At 48.5% G+C, this 20,139-nt stretch overlaps 1 protein-coding gene and 1 pseudogene across 1 annotated transcript in view; one reads left to right on the forward strand and one right to left on the reverse strand.

Moving 5' to 3' along the window:
- Positions 1-219: 219 nt before the first annotated feature.
- LOC142576166 (aromatic-L-amino-acid decarboxylase-like) overlaps positions 220-20,139 on the forward strand; it is a 147,417-nt gene continuing 127,497 nt past the window's right edge. The window contains exon 1 of the mRNA XM_075686141.1: positions 220-491. Coding sequence (XP_075542256.1) covers positions 347-491 — 145 coding nt within the window. The 5' untranslated portion in view covers positions 220-346. The remainder of the gene's footprint in view (positions 492-20,139) is intronic.
- LOC142576851 (U2 spliceosomal RNA) lies at positions 18,598-18,736 on the reverse strand (annotated as a pseudogene).

Here is a 20,139-nt window from a genome sequence, read left to right on the forward strand (position 1 = left end):
TTCCATTTGCACTCACTCCGAAGGGGGGCCCGTCCGTCCCTCGTCGTCCAATAGCGGGCCCCGGAGGGCCCTTCGAATGCGCCCCGGGCTCCGCCCGCCTTTTATAGAGCGCTGTACAACGCGCGCTCTGTTTTTGGTCGCTCATCTTGCGAATGTTTTGCAGCTTTGACGAACGCTTGCTTTCACACTTCCTTTCCCTTTCAATGCGAGTGTCGAGGTGAAGGAGAGGAATGCCTCAGACTTGCGTGAGGGGAAGAAAAAGGAACAAGGGCGTATTGGAAATAATAAAAAAAAGTAAGCAAGGAGGTTTGGAAAAGGAGGAGGATGGCGGAATACGAAGGAGGAAATGTGTTCGGAGCGACCTGCTGCTGTGGTCCTAACTCTCTTAATTTCTCGCGTGCCCGCGCCGCCAGAGACCGGAACCCTACATCGCGGCCGCGGTGGCGTCGTCGTCTCAGCCGGGGGGACTTGCGGCAGCTTCTTCGGCAGCGGTAAGCAAGCGCCTCCTCAACGTGCCGCCATAAGGCAGCTGTGCGTGTACAACGCGGCGCTTCCAATTGTTTTCGACAGCTGTTTGAACCTATCGGCGCGGATGTCGTGCTCGTGATGTCGAGGAGAAAGAGAAAAAAAAAAAAGAAGGAAAGCGAACGTGGATATAGACGGGGTCTGATCCGTCTAGATCGCTAAGGCTTTCGACTCGCTTCTTGACATATAAAAAGAAAAAAAAGAGAGATGCGTGGCCTCAGAAATGACAGCCAACGAACCTCTCAAGTTGTGCGCGCTAAATCAGTGAAAAAGAACAGATCAGAAACAAGACAGCAATAAAAAGCAATATGTTTCGCTATCTATGGCTAAGCAGTCATTCTTTGGTGGTGGCGATGGTGCATTCTGCATTATGGATGAGTATGACCACGGCAGAGAATAGACCTCTGTATTCAAGTGAAGCTCCCTTATGCAGGCAAGTCTAAAGTATACCTGAAGTATTTAAACAATTAAGGAACAAATTGAAAAAAAAAACCGATATCGCTGTTCTTTCGCGCGTTCTCGACAGATCAGGAGCTTAGCACCGCAGTACTCGCGTCTTTGCGAAAGAGAACCTCTACTTCAGGCCGCAGAATAATTCAAGAGCGAGGCGGCCGTGATGTCAAGAGCAGGACGCCGCGACTTCCAGCGCTTCACGCTTCCAAGCCTACGCGGTGTCAGTGGATTGCGGACGCGCAGGCCACAGCATTCCCTATTCTTGATGCGTTCAAGTGCGGGGCCGCCAGAACGCTCGACAACGCAGAGTATACTGTCTTGTGTGGCAAGGAGCGCTGTCTGGGGGCCCGCGAAACTGCCATATTTCAATTTATTTTTCGCAGTCTAAAGATCGCATCAGTGTAACATTCGAATTCGTTCGATACGTGGGCCTATACTGTTTAAATGTGAACCCGAAATGCAAACGCTTATCGCAACTTTTCTTTTAACGGCCAGCATACTAGTCCTCGCCGGTGAATTGAGCTTACAGCCAAGGAAACACTTAAAGCTGCTCTGACTGCATTCGTCGGCGGTTGCTGAGTTTGAAAGGTTTCGCTTAACGTGTTGAAAAGCTGACAGACGTGCGTGCTCCATTGATTGCTCCCGATATGCGGGTCGTTAGACGTGTGAACGTGCACATTGGGATCAATCCTCCCGTCGCATTGGCACTCTATGGCCGCATATCTGGCTCTTGCGCATATAAAGACCACAAATCGTCAAGATCCACCTTGACTAGCTGGCCTGGATGCAGTGGAAATGATTCTTCTCAAGGCCACGACATAAAAAGGCAGTCGCACAGCTTGGAACGTAGTAAATGCAGGAAACCTAACAAGCCAGCAGGCGTAACTAATTCCTCTGAGCACATTCGCACTGTTCAACTCAAGCGACTTGGAAGTCGTATAGCTCCTTTGTTTTACAATATCACCTAATTCGCAACTGCATCGCGCCGCAACCAATTCATAGTGGGCGCATGCCTGCTCAATGAGCGGCAGGCTATACGTTCTTCGGCTATCTGGCTAGACGACCTTGTTGCATACCGATGTAGCTCGAGTAAAGGTCTTTGACGGTGCGCAAAGAATAAGATCCACTCACACTATGCGTCTAATACTCAGCTAGCGATTCTAGCTTGCAATACACAACAGAAAGCTCGAGCAGGGGAGACTGCCAGAGCTACGGTAAGGACTGCACGGGACTGTGACGAGGGGCCCCGAAGTATCATCTACGGCGAGCTGAGGCCAGGCCGCTGACTAATGTTAAAAAGTGAGAAAACAAGACTTGCATGTTGAAACCTGTATGGATTTCTCCTTCACAATAGGCATGTAATTACAATTTTCGTGTACATACTGCTGAGCATTGGTCCTGTGGCGGCGCGACTATCGCCTCCAAAGCATCCGGTGAAGAAGATGAGCTCTCGCGCAGCTAGCGCGAGAATAGAACACGCTATAGCACGCTCGATTTGAGCGGCCCGCGGCCACTCCCGAAATCTCACGACACCATGGCTGGCCGGCCTAAATAAACCGTGGCCACGGCGGCTACCTCTTCTCGCCGTCTCCCACAAATTGGTGACCCGTATGGCAGAGCCCAGCCATACCAGCGTCGGCGCACCGACTCTACCAAGGCGAGTTACATGGCCTCACGTAGTCCGGCAGGCAGCCTGCGGTTGTAGGAGATCCTGGGATTCTACACCGGCATGCCGGACATCTGGTTCATCCAGCTGGACAGCTACTTCCTTCTCAACAAGGTTCCAGGCTCCGGCTGCGTTCCAGGCTCCGGTTGCCAGCTCCCGGCGCCGACTTCTACGACAACTTGCGGGCAGCCGTCCTTGCTCACTATGTCACGTCGAGCGGCCAGTCACAACCGCTCTCGCCACTTGAACCATCGCGTCATTTCACGTCTTGCCGTCCCACATAGCAGGGAAGAAGTGTGGGCGTGTTGGTAGGATGCATTGAAAGTTAGCGCTCCTCCTGTGTTCTGCTTGTCCCTGTGTAATTTTTGCGCTATGTATCCCGGTCTGAATGCGTCCCACATAGCCTGCGTCCACCCGTGCCGATCGTCCGCACGCGCCGGCCCCAGCATCAAACCTCTACTCGGTTCGTGAGTCTCCTTCCCAGCTCGAGAAAAGCTGCGCGATGACTCTTTCCATTGAATTCACTGGGCCGAAAGCAAGAGCTTTCAGCAGTTCCTTCCTTGGACTTTCCCGCAAGCTGTTCGCTTTTCGTTTGGGGGCACCTCCCTCATCACCGATAGAGAGGCTCTCCCACCGGCTCCACTATAGGAGAAAATTTCACTCTCGTAGGCACGGCGACGCCACAAGCACAACCTTCGCGATGCATTCAGCGACCACAGCAACTCTGATGATGTTAGCATTCGAAATTTCGCTGGAAGCAGCACAGGCGAGCGTTGCAATGTTCTGTGCTCACACGCTCTGCGGATGCATGGCCTACCGAAGTTTTGCAAGAGCAGCTCTGCTATTTGGTTTCTTCAGCTCGAGAGTCACTTCCACGTAAGTCCTGAGCAGCCAGATGGTATACTTTTGGAGTTCAGACTTTACAGGGCCGGGCATCAGCGAGAACCTGCGGCAGGTCGCCTTTTCGTACTATGGTATCACCGTGGCTGCGCTTCGCTCACAACCTACGCTGCCGGTGCTGCCTGGTCCATCTCTCCCGGATTGCGTGAATCCGACACTGCTGCCTCCGGCTGCGTGAATCCGGCTGCCTCTCCGCGCCGCCTCCCACAAATTGGTGACACCGGACGACCAAGCCCACCCAGCCTTCCCACAGTCCTATACACGCTTGGATGCACGTTGTCCATATCGCCTTGTGTTCCGTTAAGCTTGTTTCCTGTGGTTTGGATAAACAGCGATTCCAGACGTCTTGCTGATACGTTCCTTCCCATGGTAATGGCGTTTGCCTCATCTAAGTCTATTATGTGGCGCGTGCTTTGAACGTGGTCAGCAATGACGTGTGATGCCACATGGTTCTGGGAAATCGACGATGGTGGCGATTGTATCCAGGAAACGGAGTTCCCTGCAGCCGTGACTTAATGTCTTCCTTGGGCACATGCTTGACTGTTCTTGCATTTTGAAAAAGTAGGACGCATAAAATTTTTTTTGCGCATCTGAGCAGCATGGGATCCTTCCAGCAAATTCACCGCAAACGAAGAAGCCGACGGAAGGATTCCTTCCTTGGACGTTGACTTCGCTCTCAGATGCTGGCCTGAAGTTTACGGTCCGTAGAAAACTGGCTCATTCTTGTGGGTAGGTAAACTTCCAACCTATATGTACCCGTGTGCGCACAGCGTTCAGTCGTTACGGCGCTAGTCAACCGAGCAGGAAACACTTGCTACACGGCAACAGATTTGAAAGACGAGCTAGAAGCTGCCAAGAAGGACTCGAAGCTGAATGGCTATCCGACGCGCTTCACGGAGATGATGCGGCAAGTCATGATCTGCCAGCGTCTAAGACAACAGGCATAGGATGCTTCAAGATGCTCGAAACTAGAACACGCATGCGATACCTATATTCAATAAATTAGCGAACCGCTCTCTCAAATATCTAGCCATGGCATACATATTGCTCATATGCACGTCGGCATACGCGCAATCTAATTAAAAGTAATTAATGACTTTGCCAACGTAAAAGGACCCCTTGGCCCCGTTCAAGCTATCCGGGAGTGATTTACAAGATTTCTTGAGCAGATTGTCTAAATCGCAGAAGTGGGAAGCTTTCAAAGGTGACGGAAACAAGATAAAAACGATGTTGCCAAGAGCCACGTTGCATAAATGTTATATTGGGGCACGTTCAAAACGCGCGTCGGTTTATGAACTGGGACGGGACAAATGCCATTATCACGGAAAGAAACATATCGGCAAAAATACATTCGCAATCGCTAAAAAAACCGCTAGGCAAGTTTCTGAAGCTCAGTGTCCAAAAACAGACAACGCGCTAAGCAGGACGCAATGCAATCTGGACAGCCCGTATTTGCGAACCCTGAGACGAATGATCAAGTGTATCATAAACGAATTGTACGATAATCGGCTCATTCTGAGCAAGTCATCTGTACAGGCACCGAAATGTCAATTTTTTGTTTTTTTCACATCGTTGTGTGACTTCTACTAGTCATATCATGAGAAGCCAACAAACACTGACACCAAGGACAACATAGGGAAAATTACTTGTGCTGAATAAATGAAATAAAGAAACGATAAATTCGTGGAAATTAAAGTGGATGAAAAAACAACTTGCCGCAGGTGGGAGCCGAACCCACAACCTTCGCAGGTGGGTTCGGCTCCCACCTGCGGCAAGTTGTTTTTTCATCCACTTTAATTTCCGCTAATTTATCGTTTCTTTATTTCATTTATTCAGCACAAGTAATTTTCCCCATGTTGTCCTTGGTGTCAGTGTTTGTTGGCTTCTAATGATATGACTAATAAAAATCGGGCCCCTCGGTTAACCCCCTTTCTTCTCGTTTCTTCTACTAGTGATGCTTTCAGCTGACTAAACGGTGCTCCCTAAAACTCTTCATTGCAACGGCGAGCTTTCGTGGGGCTTTAGCGCGGAGAACACGACCTTCGGTTGTGCGCTGCCACAGGTACAGTGCCCCGCGTAGATACCCGACGAGCGCCATGGGACGCGCCAGCCAGTTGAACGAACCGGCTCCTTGGCACGCGGCGGTTGGCGTGTCTGCGCGTGCGGCTTTCCTGCGGGTCCCGAAGCAGCACTAAGATAAGTCATTAAGGAGGTTGTGAATGGCTCTGATCTCTAAGCGGGCGAATAATATGCCCACGGGCACGACTCGCCCGGGTGCTGTCATTCTTATTTTCTCAGTGTGCCATCGCTGGCCCGAGAGGCACGCCAATCCTGGGAAGTCGTTCGAGGCACAAACGGTTTCCGCGCTAAGCCCACGACGAGCCCGGGTGTACTTTCTCGCCGCACACTTGAGAGGCAAGGTTGACGTTTACACAGCGAAGGCTTGACGTCACAGTTCTGTGGAAACCCGCAAGGTGGAGAGAAGTAATTAATTAAGGGAAACTGAGACATCCGCCCAATCGTAGCAAATTCTACAAAAGAAACCCATGCTACACGAGACAAGCGAATGCCTGTCTCGTGACGCCTCGCTGACAGGCTCGGTGACGGGTGGCCAATGTTTTACACCGAAGCTGTTAGCCTCTAGTCAGTAGAAATTTGTCGTGGCGGCCTCACAAAAAAAAAAAAAAAAAAGAAAACTGGTAAATGGGGTTTGTGTTTGAGTTTCCGCATAACAGAATTATGTTTTCTCGTATATTCAAATTACAGTCCAATGCTATCATGTCTGCACCTTATGTGTAAGTCGTACTTTGCGCATTATCTGTCGCAATTTACTTTTAAACAGTGATTTAGTTCAATAAAGCACTCGCGCTTGGCGGACGGCCTGCCAGAACGAGGATGCATGCTGCACTGCCGCACACGTGACGTACGTCGCTCGTAGTGGCGGTGCTTGTGCAACATCATCTAACGTCAGTTGGGGTGGTGGTCTGACGCACGCACCAGCTTCGGTGTACATAAACTGTCCCAGGATGGAATGGAGGCGTGTTTTCTTTTTGCGGTACCGAGCATTTACTTTCTAGGGATATTGTAATCTTGAGCACTATTACGAGAACACCTGCCATAATTTTGTGTCCTCTTTCGTCCACACTTTGCATGTGAATTTTAACTTATCAGCTTTGCTTTCGTGCTTCTTTCTCGGAAATGGCTATAAAGATATGACAATTGTGGCTGTTTTCGGCGTTGTTCTTTTTCTAGCGTATTTGGGTGAGCTTTCGACACTGAAAACAGCGTTTAAAAAAAAAGCGCGGGCTTAGACCAAGCTGAATGATTGTTTACCTGGCGGTTCAGACGCGCAACGAACACGTACTAAACTGATTGCATGATTGGCGAACTGATGGATCATTCTCGCAGCGAATCACCAGTGATCGGAATGGAAACGTTTAAGCTGGGGCACACGGGCGGGCTACAAATTGCGGTTCCCGGGGTGCCGACTAATTCTTCTAGGCAAATCCTCAGGTGCTAGGCAGCGTCAGCTTTACCGAGATGTGGTTGATCTATGTTATATGCAGATCCGGTTTGTAACTTCGTAACACATAAATGGAAGGTCCAGAAAAGAATTATGCGGATCCCACGTACTGTGCGAATCAGTGCATGAACGAGAAGCTTTCTTGATGTAGGAGCTTGTGTTCGTACTAGATGCGTTGATTATATGTGATGTTACATTAATGTAGACAGAATGTTACGATATATAAAGGCTACATTGATGCCATTTGATGAATGCATGGGATGGCATTTGTTATGTTGAAGCAAAACATGATAGTGAATTAAGAACGAAGTGAATGGTCGTCGCTGCTACACATCCGAGTATGTCCATACTAGCGACGGCTGCCATCACATTCTACATACCGAGACGCTGTTGGGCTCGACGTGCAGGGGAGATCGAACGTAGGGGTGCATGTACTCAGCAGTACCAATCGTAACGGTCGATTTCCAACGCGTCTTCATCCCTTGCAAGAACATAGTTAATTACGCCTCCCAAATGAGGCGTTGGTAAATATAAATGTCTGTACGTGAAAAAGAGGAACCGAGGAGAGCTAGTTTTTAGTTAGTCAGAATCATATGAAGCCAAGGATTGAGAGCATAGGGGAAATAATCTGTATCTTTAATTTAAGTGTAGAAATGCTAAACGAAAGATAAATGAAAGTGGACGAAAAAACAACTTGCCACCAGTACGTAGGAGCCGTATCCACATATAAAACACACATAAACCCCACATGTGAACCAGAGCTACTACGCAAGTGCTTTCTTTTCGTACTTTTCCACGCTAACGCCAGAGTTTTTCGTGCAAACGCGTTCGTGATGGTGGATACGTTATTATCGAAAGCGGGCCAGCCAATAGCAAACAGCACTGCACATGTGAGAAAAAAAGAAGGAATGGCAGAGGGTGATAAAGGAAGAGGAAGAGGGTTTCGCCGACAGTAAGCTTAAATGGCAGACAAAACTGGTCTTACCAACTTACTGTAATAAGTTATTTACACCAGAGCTGCTATATGGTTTGACCCGGCTGACAGGATTGTCGGACCGCGAACTGAGCCTCGTCGAGAAGCTTAGTGAAGTCAATAACAGTGTAAGACAAATAAGAAGACATCTACAGGCAGAGCTTAAATAAGAACTTCGACGAGAGGCGTAGCAACGACATGCCAAACAAGCAGGTTTAGCGCCAAACGCCACGTCCTAATCGGGAAAGTAAACGAAACTGTCAAAGCGACGTTTGACCCAGTGTTCAGTTTCACGAGCCATTTCTTGTAATTAAAACAGCCCCTCAGCATGGCGCATCGAAAACTATTTGGTACTTTGTGGTCCGGGGAACCTCCTACCAAAGTGCACCTCAAGTGTAAATGCATTCAAGTATTACACCAGGAGGTGCAAACAAAAGACGCCCGACATGACGAAGCAGACGTACTGCAACTGGCACACGTAGGAAGAGCAAGACGAGCTGGGAAAGAAAGAAAGGAATCAGTAAAGGAAAACGAAAAAAAAAGTTCATGGAGAATATGGCGGACCGACGGAAAGTGCGGTGGTTCCCTATTCGCCCCAAGAATAGCCATGTTGTAGCCCTTTCTCCCTAGACTGCGTTGCGTGGGGACATAGCGCGTAGTCGGGTGAGGCATGACGCCTCGCGTTGCCGAGAACTCGCATTGGGCTCCGGCCTGTGACGTCGGGTGGTTTGCGCCACGCGGCCCTTTCATTTTACGGGCGCACGCCGTGTGCATGCCCGTATATCCCTCGGTGGGGCGCTCTGCGGCTCCCGCGATCGATTATGGAATGCCGGCTTCGCACCCTACTTCTGCGCATCTAAACTCCCCGTCAGACGCAATTACTCTCAATGCTGTTCGCCCCTTCCCTTGCTTCTTCCCATTCTTTTTTATTTTCTTCTTTTGTCGAAGGGAAAAACAAATATACACAGAAAAGGAAGAACTTAGGTATTGTCGCTCAGGCCTTTAGGACCCTCGGTGGGTTTTTCCAGCTCTTTTCACGCGAGCCTCACCCCCCCCCCCCCTTTTTTTTTTTCCCCGGTCATGTATGAGGACACGTGTGAGCATCGCCTGAGATGCTTGTAAATTTAGGGAAGACACAGTGTGCTGAAGCTTCCTTGTGACGCCGCTTACCTGAACGGGGTATTATGCAAGGTTCATTCCTTTTGTTCATTGCTCGTTTGTCGACATGCTCGCTTGACATCTTATGACCAGATTCTAACCGATAAGCAACTCTTCGGCAGGATAATAGTAAGCAGAAATGCAATGAGCATGTTGTAAAATAGTTTTCTCCTCAACTCTGCTGCTCCATAAGGTACCAAACCTCATATCTTACTAGAGCCACGGACAGCGGTCGACAATAGTGTGAAAGAGGTTGGTGTTCACAGCACATGAACAAAAGCTGGTGTGTTGCGATCCCGTAGTGTGGTAAAGAAAAGGAATTAAACTATGGGACAGAAAGCATGAATATCGTGAGCGGAGGTGAGGATTTAGCTTCTAAACTTTGACGAGTCAGAAGTAATAAAAATGCAAGGGCCACTTAGTTATCCCTACTTGGATGAACGCGAAAACATTGCGGCCACCGCGCGATGCTTAGACATTATGCTACAACGCAAGGTCGTGGGTTTGACTACCACCAGAGATTGATGATGATGATGATGATGATGGTGATGATGAAAAACGTTTATTTGCTCTATTTTGCAGTGGATTTTTGCGGCTTCGATGGAGTCTTCCATCTTCTCTCCAGGGTCGGTTCCCCGGGTTCGACTCTTAACAAAAGTCGTGGGTTCGAGTGCCCTAATCAATTCTACCATAGCTCAGTGTGCCCTAATTAACTTCGCCTTAATTAACAGAACACGTCGTGGGTTCGTCTCCCATGAGAGGTAGTGGGTGTGAGTGCATTAAATAACTATATCAGATTTAACTATAAATTAATTACCTCGGACATAATTAGCACTACATTTCGTAGGCTCGACTCGCACCAAAGGTCGAGGGTTCACAGCCTTTTTCTGCCATCGTGCGGTCACGCCGCCAACGCCGAATTTTCCGCCTCATGAGCCATTTAATGCTACCGCAATAAAACGCGAGCGTCCCACAAAGGCTTGTTTACTAGACTTCCTGTTTGGGTTATGCTGACCATCTCTGCCGATACCACGTTTAATCGCTTGACAAGTAAAGCTGGTACAAAGTAGCTAATGTGCATTCAGGAACGTTACCAGGTGCCAGAAATACGGATCTGATAGCAGCGATATGACGTGACCCTCCTGAAAAGAGCTGGGACGAATGCCATAGAACCGGAAGGCTTTCACAATGGACAGAGGTATACTTTTTTCTGTTTAAAAGTCGTATGGGCCAAACATCGAAACAGTAGCCATACGCCTCGTATCGTCGTGTCAAGGTCCTCGACTGAGGCTGGCACGCACAGCGAGCGATGCAATTCTTCAGGCCAGATTCGATCGGCGAGTACTGCGCCACCGGTAGGAGCGCATGCAGACGAGAGTAGAGCAAGATATTTGCCCCCACGAACTCGGAGAAAGAATGTCGCCAGCCCTCGCGCTTCTTGCGCTACTGGAAATCGTCGCGAATGGCACTGTCTCACACTCGGCTGCTTCCGAGCGGCCAGCACGCACGTGCCTGGGAGTTGAGCGGTCGACAAATGGCAGACCTCGAGCTGTAGCACGGCTCGATCTTCGCACGAGGCGACTGCCTCGGGAACAGAAGATACCGGGCACTCAGTTGGTTTACGCAGAACGGCATGACAAAGGAACGCGAGGGGTTACACCACGTTTCGCAATGCGAATACGTGGGAACGTGCAACTCAAGCGGTTTAGGAGGCGAGCCGTAGGCATGCGCTCCCCTCTTGCACCAGAAGGTTGTGCCACCTGTGCAGCTGTGCAGCTTTCACTTTTCTGGTGCTTTAGTGGCAAGTGCCGGCTGAAGCCATGTCAATGCACTGCACGGGTATGAAGCAGAGTGAGTTGAACTACACCGCAGAAACCGAATGTACAAGGCTCAAGCGGGGAGCAGCTGCATGCCAAAACGGCCGAGCGGTTGTGCATTCACAGGCCTCGTTTCCCGCCGCGTTATTCTCCGGTCAAAATACCTTTGGGCAGAGATCAGGCGGAAACCTCTGTTATATTAAACGTTTCGAAGTTTCATCCAGCAGAAATGCAGAAGTGGTCAATACTGCCATTAGAAACCCGGCACGCCTACGTAGCAGTAAGCACGTTACTACGTAACTGAAACCATGTGTAGCCGGGTCTGTTCATTTCTCAATGCAGGTGGACCAGTCTAAGGCCAGCCTTGCCTCGTCTCACAAAAAGGGTGGATTAGATAGAGCACACATTTCAAATACCCATCCAAGAAAGTGCGATCACTCTCGAATAAATAACCTGGGATTAAAAAATAAACCACTCGAGAGGAAGCAGTGGCGCGGCTAGGTCGTCCGGCACCCGGAGCCCATAGATCTACTGTCACCCCCCATGTTTAGTCAGGAAGGTGAGGATATCGAAAATTTCCGGGGAGTGTGTGTGTGTGTGTGTTGGGGGGGGGGTGATGTTTCAGCACCAGCACAGCCACCTTGGAATCTCCCCCCCCCCCCTTCGCTTTCGTTCCCAGAGATCGCTAACGTAACACGTATACAGGTTGTTTTATTATCTGCACCAAATAACACAGGGTGCTGCACTGATAACTTGTGATAGGCGCATTCGCACATCTGCTGCCAGACTGTAAGGATTGGCAGCCATTACAGAAAAAGATTTTAATTAGCGATTTTAGAGGAAATATTGCAGTTGTAAAATTGAAATCCGACAGACATATGTTGCCCAACAACAGCTTAAAAAATCATCGTAGGTACTACGGCGTGCAGTATTTTGGCCTTCGCCAGCCCTGAACCCAAACGAAAATTAAATAGCTTGTCAGTGACGCTGATCTCCCCAACCTAATAGAAAACGCCACCTGCTTCCCTGCCGCGCGGGCGCCAATGCTACGACAATTACGACTTCATTCTGATCCCTAAAGCCTTTATTTATTTGCTGCTGTTGGCAAGTGTGATCGTCCGAGCTGCGGTACTGCCACAAGGTTGGAAACGGAATAGAGCCCGCTCCGCGTCGAATTCTGGCGTCACTATATAAAAAACGAGAAATCCACCATGAAGCCCGTGCCAGAGAAAGCTTGCGCTACTGTTGGTCTGCACTCGCAATGGAGAAGATAGAGAGATCAACGTCACTGGTGCACTATTCCATACTTCTTTCGGTACTGCCATACTAGGCCGCCCGCCAGTGCCAAAGTACTTCAGGCTCTAGCACCCAAGACGAGTTTGTTTAGAGAAGTTTTTGTTGAGTTAATAATATGACTTTGGGTCATCGATTCCCGAAATGCAATGTTTCCTCTATGATAGCTAATTAAGCAGTTATTTAAGATATTCTTATTAATTATCTGTCATATTTTGCGCGATACCAAGCCCCAAATGGTCAAAAATGCACATAACCTGGTAGAATACCGGGAGATATCCTCACAAAATTAACCTTTTTGTAAAATTCCGTACAGCTGAAACAGGACACTATTTGTGACATGAAGTCACAAAACAACAACAACAACAACAACAACAACAACAACAACAACAACAACAACAACAACAACAACAACAACAACAACAACAACAACAACAACAACAACAACAACAACAGAAGGAGGTGGAGGAGGAGTATAAGAAGGAAGGATCGGCAGGAAGGTCAACGAGACACCCGTCCGGTTTGCTGCCCTAGACAGGGGGAGGTGCTTAAGGGAAGAAAAGAAAGGAGAGGGAGGAAAGAAGGTACTATCAGTGCGAGTACGTGCGTTTGTACATAACTTCACGCCTATATGAGTCACTGAGGCCAGTCGATTTCATGAAGCGTAGCAGTACGCACATCGCTTTGTCAGCCTGCGACGCGTGGGGCCATGGTCAGAGAATCGTAGTCTCGGAAAGTGGTCTGTTATCTAATCGGTTTAACACTTTCCGAAGAACGTCGCGTTCGATCTCATACAGAACACAAAAACGCAACACGTGCTCAAGCGTCTCTTCACGTTTGCACGAGTCACAAATTGGTGTGTCGGGCATTCCAATAAGGAATGAGTAGGCTTCCGTAAAAGCCACACCTAACCAGAAGCGGCACAGTAAAGGTGCATCAAGGCGAGAGAAATTCGATGGAAACTGCAGCTTCAGTGTAGGATCCAACTGGTGGAGACGGCAGTTCGGGGTGTTCCACAAAGTTTCAGTCTTGGTTTGAGCCAGTAAACGACCCCTCGCAGCGTCTGTCCTTGATAAGGGTATATGAAGTGTGAGGGTTTCTTTATGGACTGTGGCATCACCAGCAAGGTCATTTCCGACGATGCCACAGTGCCCCCAAAGCCATCGGAAGATGATGTCATGTCCGTTTATGAGAGCTTGATGGAGAACCTCTCTGGTCTCAAGCACCAGTTGTTCATGAGTCTTGCGTCGTTAGGCTGACTGCAGACTCTAATGGGCTGCCTTGGAGTCACAAAAAACGACCCACTTTAGAGGTTCGGCTTGCGTGACGTAATTAACAGTGGCACGTAGATCGGCAAGTTCTGTTGCCGTAGAGGGCGTTATATGGGACACTTTGAACGTAATTGTCACTTGTAAGGCCGGGATGATAACAGTGCCTGTGGAGCTGGTGGCTGAGACAGATCCATCGGTGGAAATGTGCGTTCTCTGTTCATATGCCTCGTTCAATAATGATAGTGTGAACTGACGCAGAGCCACTGTTGATTGACGGGTCTTCTTCGTAATTCCCGGAATCGTGAGGGGAACTTCTGGCTGTCGTAGGCACCAGAGGAGTAACAGTGGTATTGCTGCTGGATAAAGCCCGACGGAAGGTAACCTTGATGTGTCGCAACAAGTTTGGAAAATGTGGCTTGAGGTCTGTGCTAGTAAAGCAGCCAATATAGTGACTGGGTAATGTGTGCTCTAATGTTGTCAATCGTTATATGTTGGAACCAAGCAGTCTCTAGCAATCATGATTGTTGCGTGAGTTCAGGCGCATCGTGGTAGTCCAAGACATGCCCGTATATCCTGGCCTTGCAAACTTTCGAGGGTACGAATGTTTGTTTTGCATGTGTTCGCCAAAAACGGCAAGCTGTACCGTAAAAAGCCCAGAAACAGTGCTCTGCACAGCTGCAGCATGGACCGTACCGACGCGCCCCAGGTTTTTCCGAACAGGAACTTCATTATATGCACAATCGAAATTAGTCTCCGCTTCGAGTGGATGCAGTGGGGGCTCCATGAAAGGTTCCTGTCAATAATCAGACCTAATAAGCGGTGATACTTCCGGTATTCGATACCCTGACCATTGAGGGAAACAGGGTACGGTGCCATAGGTTTGCGCGTAAACGCGATTAATGCACATTTCTCGATGGACACACTAAGGCCTTGTTTGCAGAGATACGAACAAGTTCGGGTGGCTACCCGCTGAATTCTTGCGCGCACTTGAAGACGAGTCACCGCAGAAGGCCAAAGACAAATCTCATCAGCATACATTGGTGAATGGTCTTGGGTAATATTTCAGCAAGACTAACCATAGTTAGAGAACAGGGCTCATACCCCGCCATGTGAGACGCTACAGTGGCAAGAACAAGAAAATGACAAGGAGATGGTTAGCTATGACTAGAAGACAATGTTTCTTATTCAACAACGCGAAACTGATATAAAACTCATACAAACGATACAAAACTGATAAATGGAACAATGTGTACATATTGACGACACACAAACCATGTTGGGACATGAGCGCACCGCACGTTCTGCTACCATTTACGCCCAGTTAAGCCGGCGGAAAGAGGGGGGATCTTCAGACATATATAACACCCCCCTCCCGCCTGGCAGCCGGGGTGGACGGCCCCCCGGTAGCCCCCGTTACTACGCCACTGAGAGAAATTATGCTCCGCCGGAGCATACTTCCATTTCCACAGTCCTATTTCTCTTCCACAGTCCCATTTCTCTTTGAAGCAAAATCAACCGCTAACACGTGGGCTCGTTTTCTACAAGCGCATTGTGTTTTCGCCGATATGCTTATTTGATAAAAAACAACGTTCGTTCTCAGCATAGAAAGAGCAACGAAATTGCAAACAGAAAACCCATCATAGCAAGTCTGAGCGTCGTGAACTGCACGAAAATTGCGTCCCCCCTCCATTCCTGTAAGAAAACGTCAACAACTTGAGCACAAACATAATGTAGAAACCCTTCATGTCGGTATTCCAAAAAAAAACGTTAAACATCGAGAGAAAGAAAATGCGGTATGGCGAAATAAGAAAATGATGAGAAGGAGGAGGAAAGAGAAAAGTAGAAGGCAGGGAGGTTAATCAGAAGACATCCCGTTAGAGAATAAGTACTTGGCCCTGAAGAGGCACACGCAGTTTTTTAACAGAAAGACTATTACTGTGATCTGAAAATTCGCCATCTCAGGTGGGACGAGACATATGTTTTGCCATTGACCGGGCCTAATGCATAAACGTCTGCACTTACCCAGAGGGCAAGCAGGAGCGCAACTTGGCTGATTGAGTTGACCAGTCTGGTATCGCACTGCTAGGTGGCGCTCCAGTCGATTGTGGGTCAGTCTGATCAAGTCTTTTTTCTATTGTCCAGGCTTCTTGCACCAGCGTACCCCTTTGAAAAGTGTGTCATGTTGATCACATACCGCACAACCTGTCAGACTGATCGTGTCATACGGCTCATCCGACTGCTTCCGAAGAACAACATGGACGTCCTCAACATCTTCGCTAGCACTTGAGTTGAATGAACCTTATGATCAGCTTGGCAATGCCGCGAAGTCTTCAGACGACGACCCTAGCTGCCACTGCCGCAGGCATTTGTGAGGTGGTCTACCTCAGCTGACGTGAGAGGAGTGTCCAAATGATGATGAAGCGTATCCCAGCTCATTCGAAGCAAACTCCGTCACTCGACTCTTCAACAAGAGCTGTGTTAAAAGCCCCTGGACGTGCCGTCACAACCACCGCAACGCATGAGCGCGTCCTGAGACAGTCCACATTTGCACTGTCGTCGCCTCAACCTCTACAGGGCGCTTAAAGTACGTCCATTAATTAGCCGAGCAGGCTAGAACAATCGAACCGGAGCATCTGCCCGTAATAATAATAATAATATTTGGTGTTTTACGTGCCAAAACCACTTTCTGATTATGAGGCACGCCGTAGTGGAGGACTCCGGAAATTTTGACCACCTGGGGTTCTTTAACGTGCACCTAAATCTAAGCACACGGGTGTTTTCGCATTTCGCCCCCACCGAAATGCGGCCGCCGTGGCCGGGATTCGATCCCGCGTCCTCGTGCTCAGCAGCCCAACACCATAGCCACTGAGCAACCACGGCGGGTTCATCTGCCCGTCCTTGATGGCAACGTGGTGCTCTAAACTGCACCGGAAACACAAAACGCCCCACATGAAGTTGGGCATCCGCTTTGACATTTCGATGCGAGTAACCACCGCCCTGTTTCCTATATGAGAGCTGTTCCTATAGGTACTCCCAAATTCACAGCACCTTCCTGATAAAAGGAAATTGCCACACACAGCACTTGCCTCCCACGATCAGTGAAGTACGGAAGCTCAGTGCCACATGAACAGTCGGATTTTCAAGCTGGACAATAAAGACTGGCTCACCATTGCCAAGAACGGCTTCTGGAGAAGCAACGTTTGCAGCTGTGCTATAGGTGTCCGAATCACCGCTATAAGCTTCACACATCCCTGGTGCTGAAAGCTCAGGAATCCGCGACGTCCTCGACGGCATCAATGACATCGTCGGCAGTAGCCTCTTCAAGCACAGTGAACAGGAAGCACTGCTGCTTGGTTGGTGTGGCTCGATCGTCGGTTCTTGAAAAGGCGAAGTCTCCATCCACTGCTATTGCACCGCGATGTCCTTGGGCTGCCGAGCAAGGATTTACGAGCCTTCTTGGCGAGTGGTTCAGCATAAGCCGTCGCCAAACTGAAAGCAGCACGAGCAGATGTAGATGTAGAAGCTAGACGTTAGTGGCACATACCCACTCTGGGGGACCGGGTATAGTTCACTGTAAATCAAGATAAATAAAAAAAAAACGAAACAAAGCTGGTCGCATCAACTTTGTCTTCCACAAAACCATAATGCGACATCTTGGATACTTAAATTGAATCCATTACACGTACAAGGGTGAAATTCGCTGTAAAATTTTGATCAAGCTCTTTTTCAAAGGGCCCCACCATGTTGTTCAGGTCGCCATAAACGGGAAGTACTCGTGGAAGACATCCTCAATGTATTAGGCTGAGTAGGTGTTCTAGTTGGGCTAGTAAGTGCATCTTTTACATTGAACGTTTAACGCGATGCGAACGAATACACCACAAATACGTAACGCCTTACTTCCACAGATGACCCACTGCAAGCAGGTAGCGAATCGGGAAGATGTACCGTTGATTTTCCCGGCGCACAAGACGCTCTTGAAGCGGTGCAGTACCATCTAGCGCCATGACTACCAGCCCTAGAAAGGCTGCGAAATTAAGTATAGGAGGCAACAGGCGAAATGCTCGGTTGATGTCATATGCGAATTGCTTGGAACATGTGGGAATAACTTGCGTCGGGGCCAACAAGTGCATGCGGGAACATGCGCTTAGTGCAGCTGTCGCTGCTTGCGAATGCGAGCCATGACTTGACGGCTTGCGGATTTTACGCAGCAGCAGCAGAAGAGAGAGATAGATTGTGAAGAGGAAGAGGCGCTATTTTCTGCAACTGCAGCGCCTGAAGTTTTAGAAGTCGTCAATTTTTTTAAACACAAAGGGAACACGCGCTAGTGACATGTCATGTTCAATACGGGGTGATCATTTTTAAGTCTTGCAGAATTTTCGAGAAATCGCCCAACAGATAGCAGAATCCTATTCCTTGAGCTTGTTTATTCAAAGAAGCGCACATATCACTCTCACTAAAGTTTGAAACACGTGTTCAGCTAATTAACAAAATATCACTAATCAAAATCTTAATTAATTAATGGCACATATTGCAATTCAGAAATTGTAGCCGGTGAGCTTGCAAGGCGTAGCGACTTAGAATTAATTTTCAGGACGACGCCAGTTTCGAGATTTTCATTGCCGAAATGTATGGCTAAACATATGGGTGTTTTAATTACTTTTGTGTTTCAATGCATAAAAATGCATTTCGCTAAGCAAGTAAGTGGAACAACAGTGCATTTTCACCGCGAGTTTGATGGCGCGTATCTCGGAACACATGCCATCCTCAAAATGTGTTACATGGGAACTTATCGGTTATAATTCGTAGGCTGCAATACGTGCCATTAATTAATTAATTCGGAAGTTAATGAGAAAATTCTCATCAATTAGTTCATTATGTGTTTTGATTTCTTGTACAAGTAATATCAGCCTCTGAATAATCCAACTCAAGGACTAGGATTATGCTATCTGTCACAGGCAATTTTAGAGTGAAGTTGTATGCCTTTACACCACAATGCATTTATTGTGTCGACGCGGGCAAAAATATGGGTCGATCGCGGAGGTAGAGAAATACCGGGCCGACCCGCGCGGCAGTGTTGAAGCAGGCTTCAAGCACTCCGCCAATAATAATAATAATAATAATAATAATAATAATAATAATAATAATAATAATAATAATAATAATAATAATAATAATAATAATAATAATAATAATAATAATAATGATGATGATGATGATGCTTGGGATGTAGCGTGTAGTCGGCTGAGGCATGGCGCGTGCATTACCGAGAACCCGTCCCTCCTCCCCCTGTGCAGAGTAGCAGGCTAGAGCGCCTTAGCTCAGGCCGACCTCTCTGCCTTCTTTCGATTAAATTATCTCGCGCCACGACGCCCTTTCATTTTACGAGCGCTATGCCATCGAGCTGTTGCGTACTCCAGGGTAGCGTATCGTACTGCTCCCGAGTTGTAACGACGCCTGCTTATCGAAGCTCGACCGACGTTACTTATTGGGTAGCGTGGCGTTGTCGGCGGGCTGCGGTCATCCGGTACACCATGGCGACCAAGCAAGGGCGAGACGTTTCCTAGTGCGAAACTTGCACGGTTTATTCTTGCTTCCGTCGACGTTACGTGACCGGCACAGAAAGAGGGCCCCTCCTCCTCTGGTTACACCGAGCCTGCTGCAAGGAAGAGGTCGTCCCGTCTCCTGGAATTGTAGACGCCTGTCCGTCTCTTCTGCGCGTGGCGGGTTCGTGGAATTTCTGTAGTTTGTTCGAGGAAAGGGCCTCTCTAAACACGCACACACACCCAAACACACTCAAAAGAGGCCTGTACACTGCGGGGCTTCCGCCAGACCGGCAGACGCTCGAAATGGTCATGGCGAATTAGGAAGTCAGGCTTCATTTCGACGAGGCCTGGTGGAAGAAGGTAGGGTGAAAGAAAGTTCTTTCTGCACGTGGTGCGGGACGCCAACCATCGCAGGAGAAGTCACGCCTCATTTCGACGAACAAGGTCGCGTGAGAGAAAAGTCCTTTCGACACGTGGTGCGGGACGCCAACCATCGCAGGAGAAGTCACGCCTCATTTCGACGAAGATGGTGGCATGAAATTCCTTTCTGCACGTGGTGCCAGACGTCAACCCTAACAGAGCATAACGTTCGCCGCCAGCGTTTCTCGGGAAATATTAGGGTTACATTAGCCGCAGTTGCCGGGAAGCGCGAGAAACGGTCAGGTATCTTTGAATGCTATCGCGTTCCACTCTTAAAGGCGAAGCTTAAGCGTCCTCCAAATTTTCAGGTTGCGTGGCGCTTGCTGCGAGATACAGATGTTGCGTCGTGGTGTTAATAAATCAGTCTATAGGGAACAAACGATTAGTCATGCTACAGCGATCAAAATTTCTTAACTCTTTCGGCTCACCTTTATCGTTGTTGCTGTGGCCTGTCATCTTGCTTTTTCATTCCTTCTTACTATATTCAATTTCTATCCCCTCCTTCCTAAAAAGTAGGCAGGCATGCCCGTTTTGATGGCAGTTTGCAGCCTGCTTCTTCCTTTATATTCCTCTCTCTCCATTGTATTTGTTTTCAAA

Source organism: Dermacentor variabilis, chromosome 3, assembly GCF_050947875.1.
Source record: "Dermacentor variabilis isolate Ectoservices chromosome 3, ASM5094787v1, whole genome shotgun sequence".
Classification (NCBI taxonomy): Eukaryota; Metazoa; Arthropoda; class Arachnida; order Ixodida; family Ixodidae; genus Dermacentor; species Dermacentor variabilis.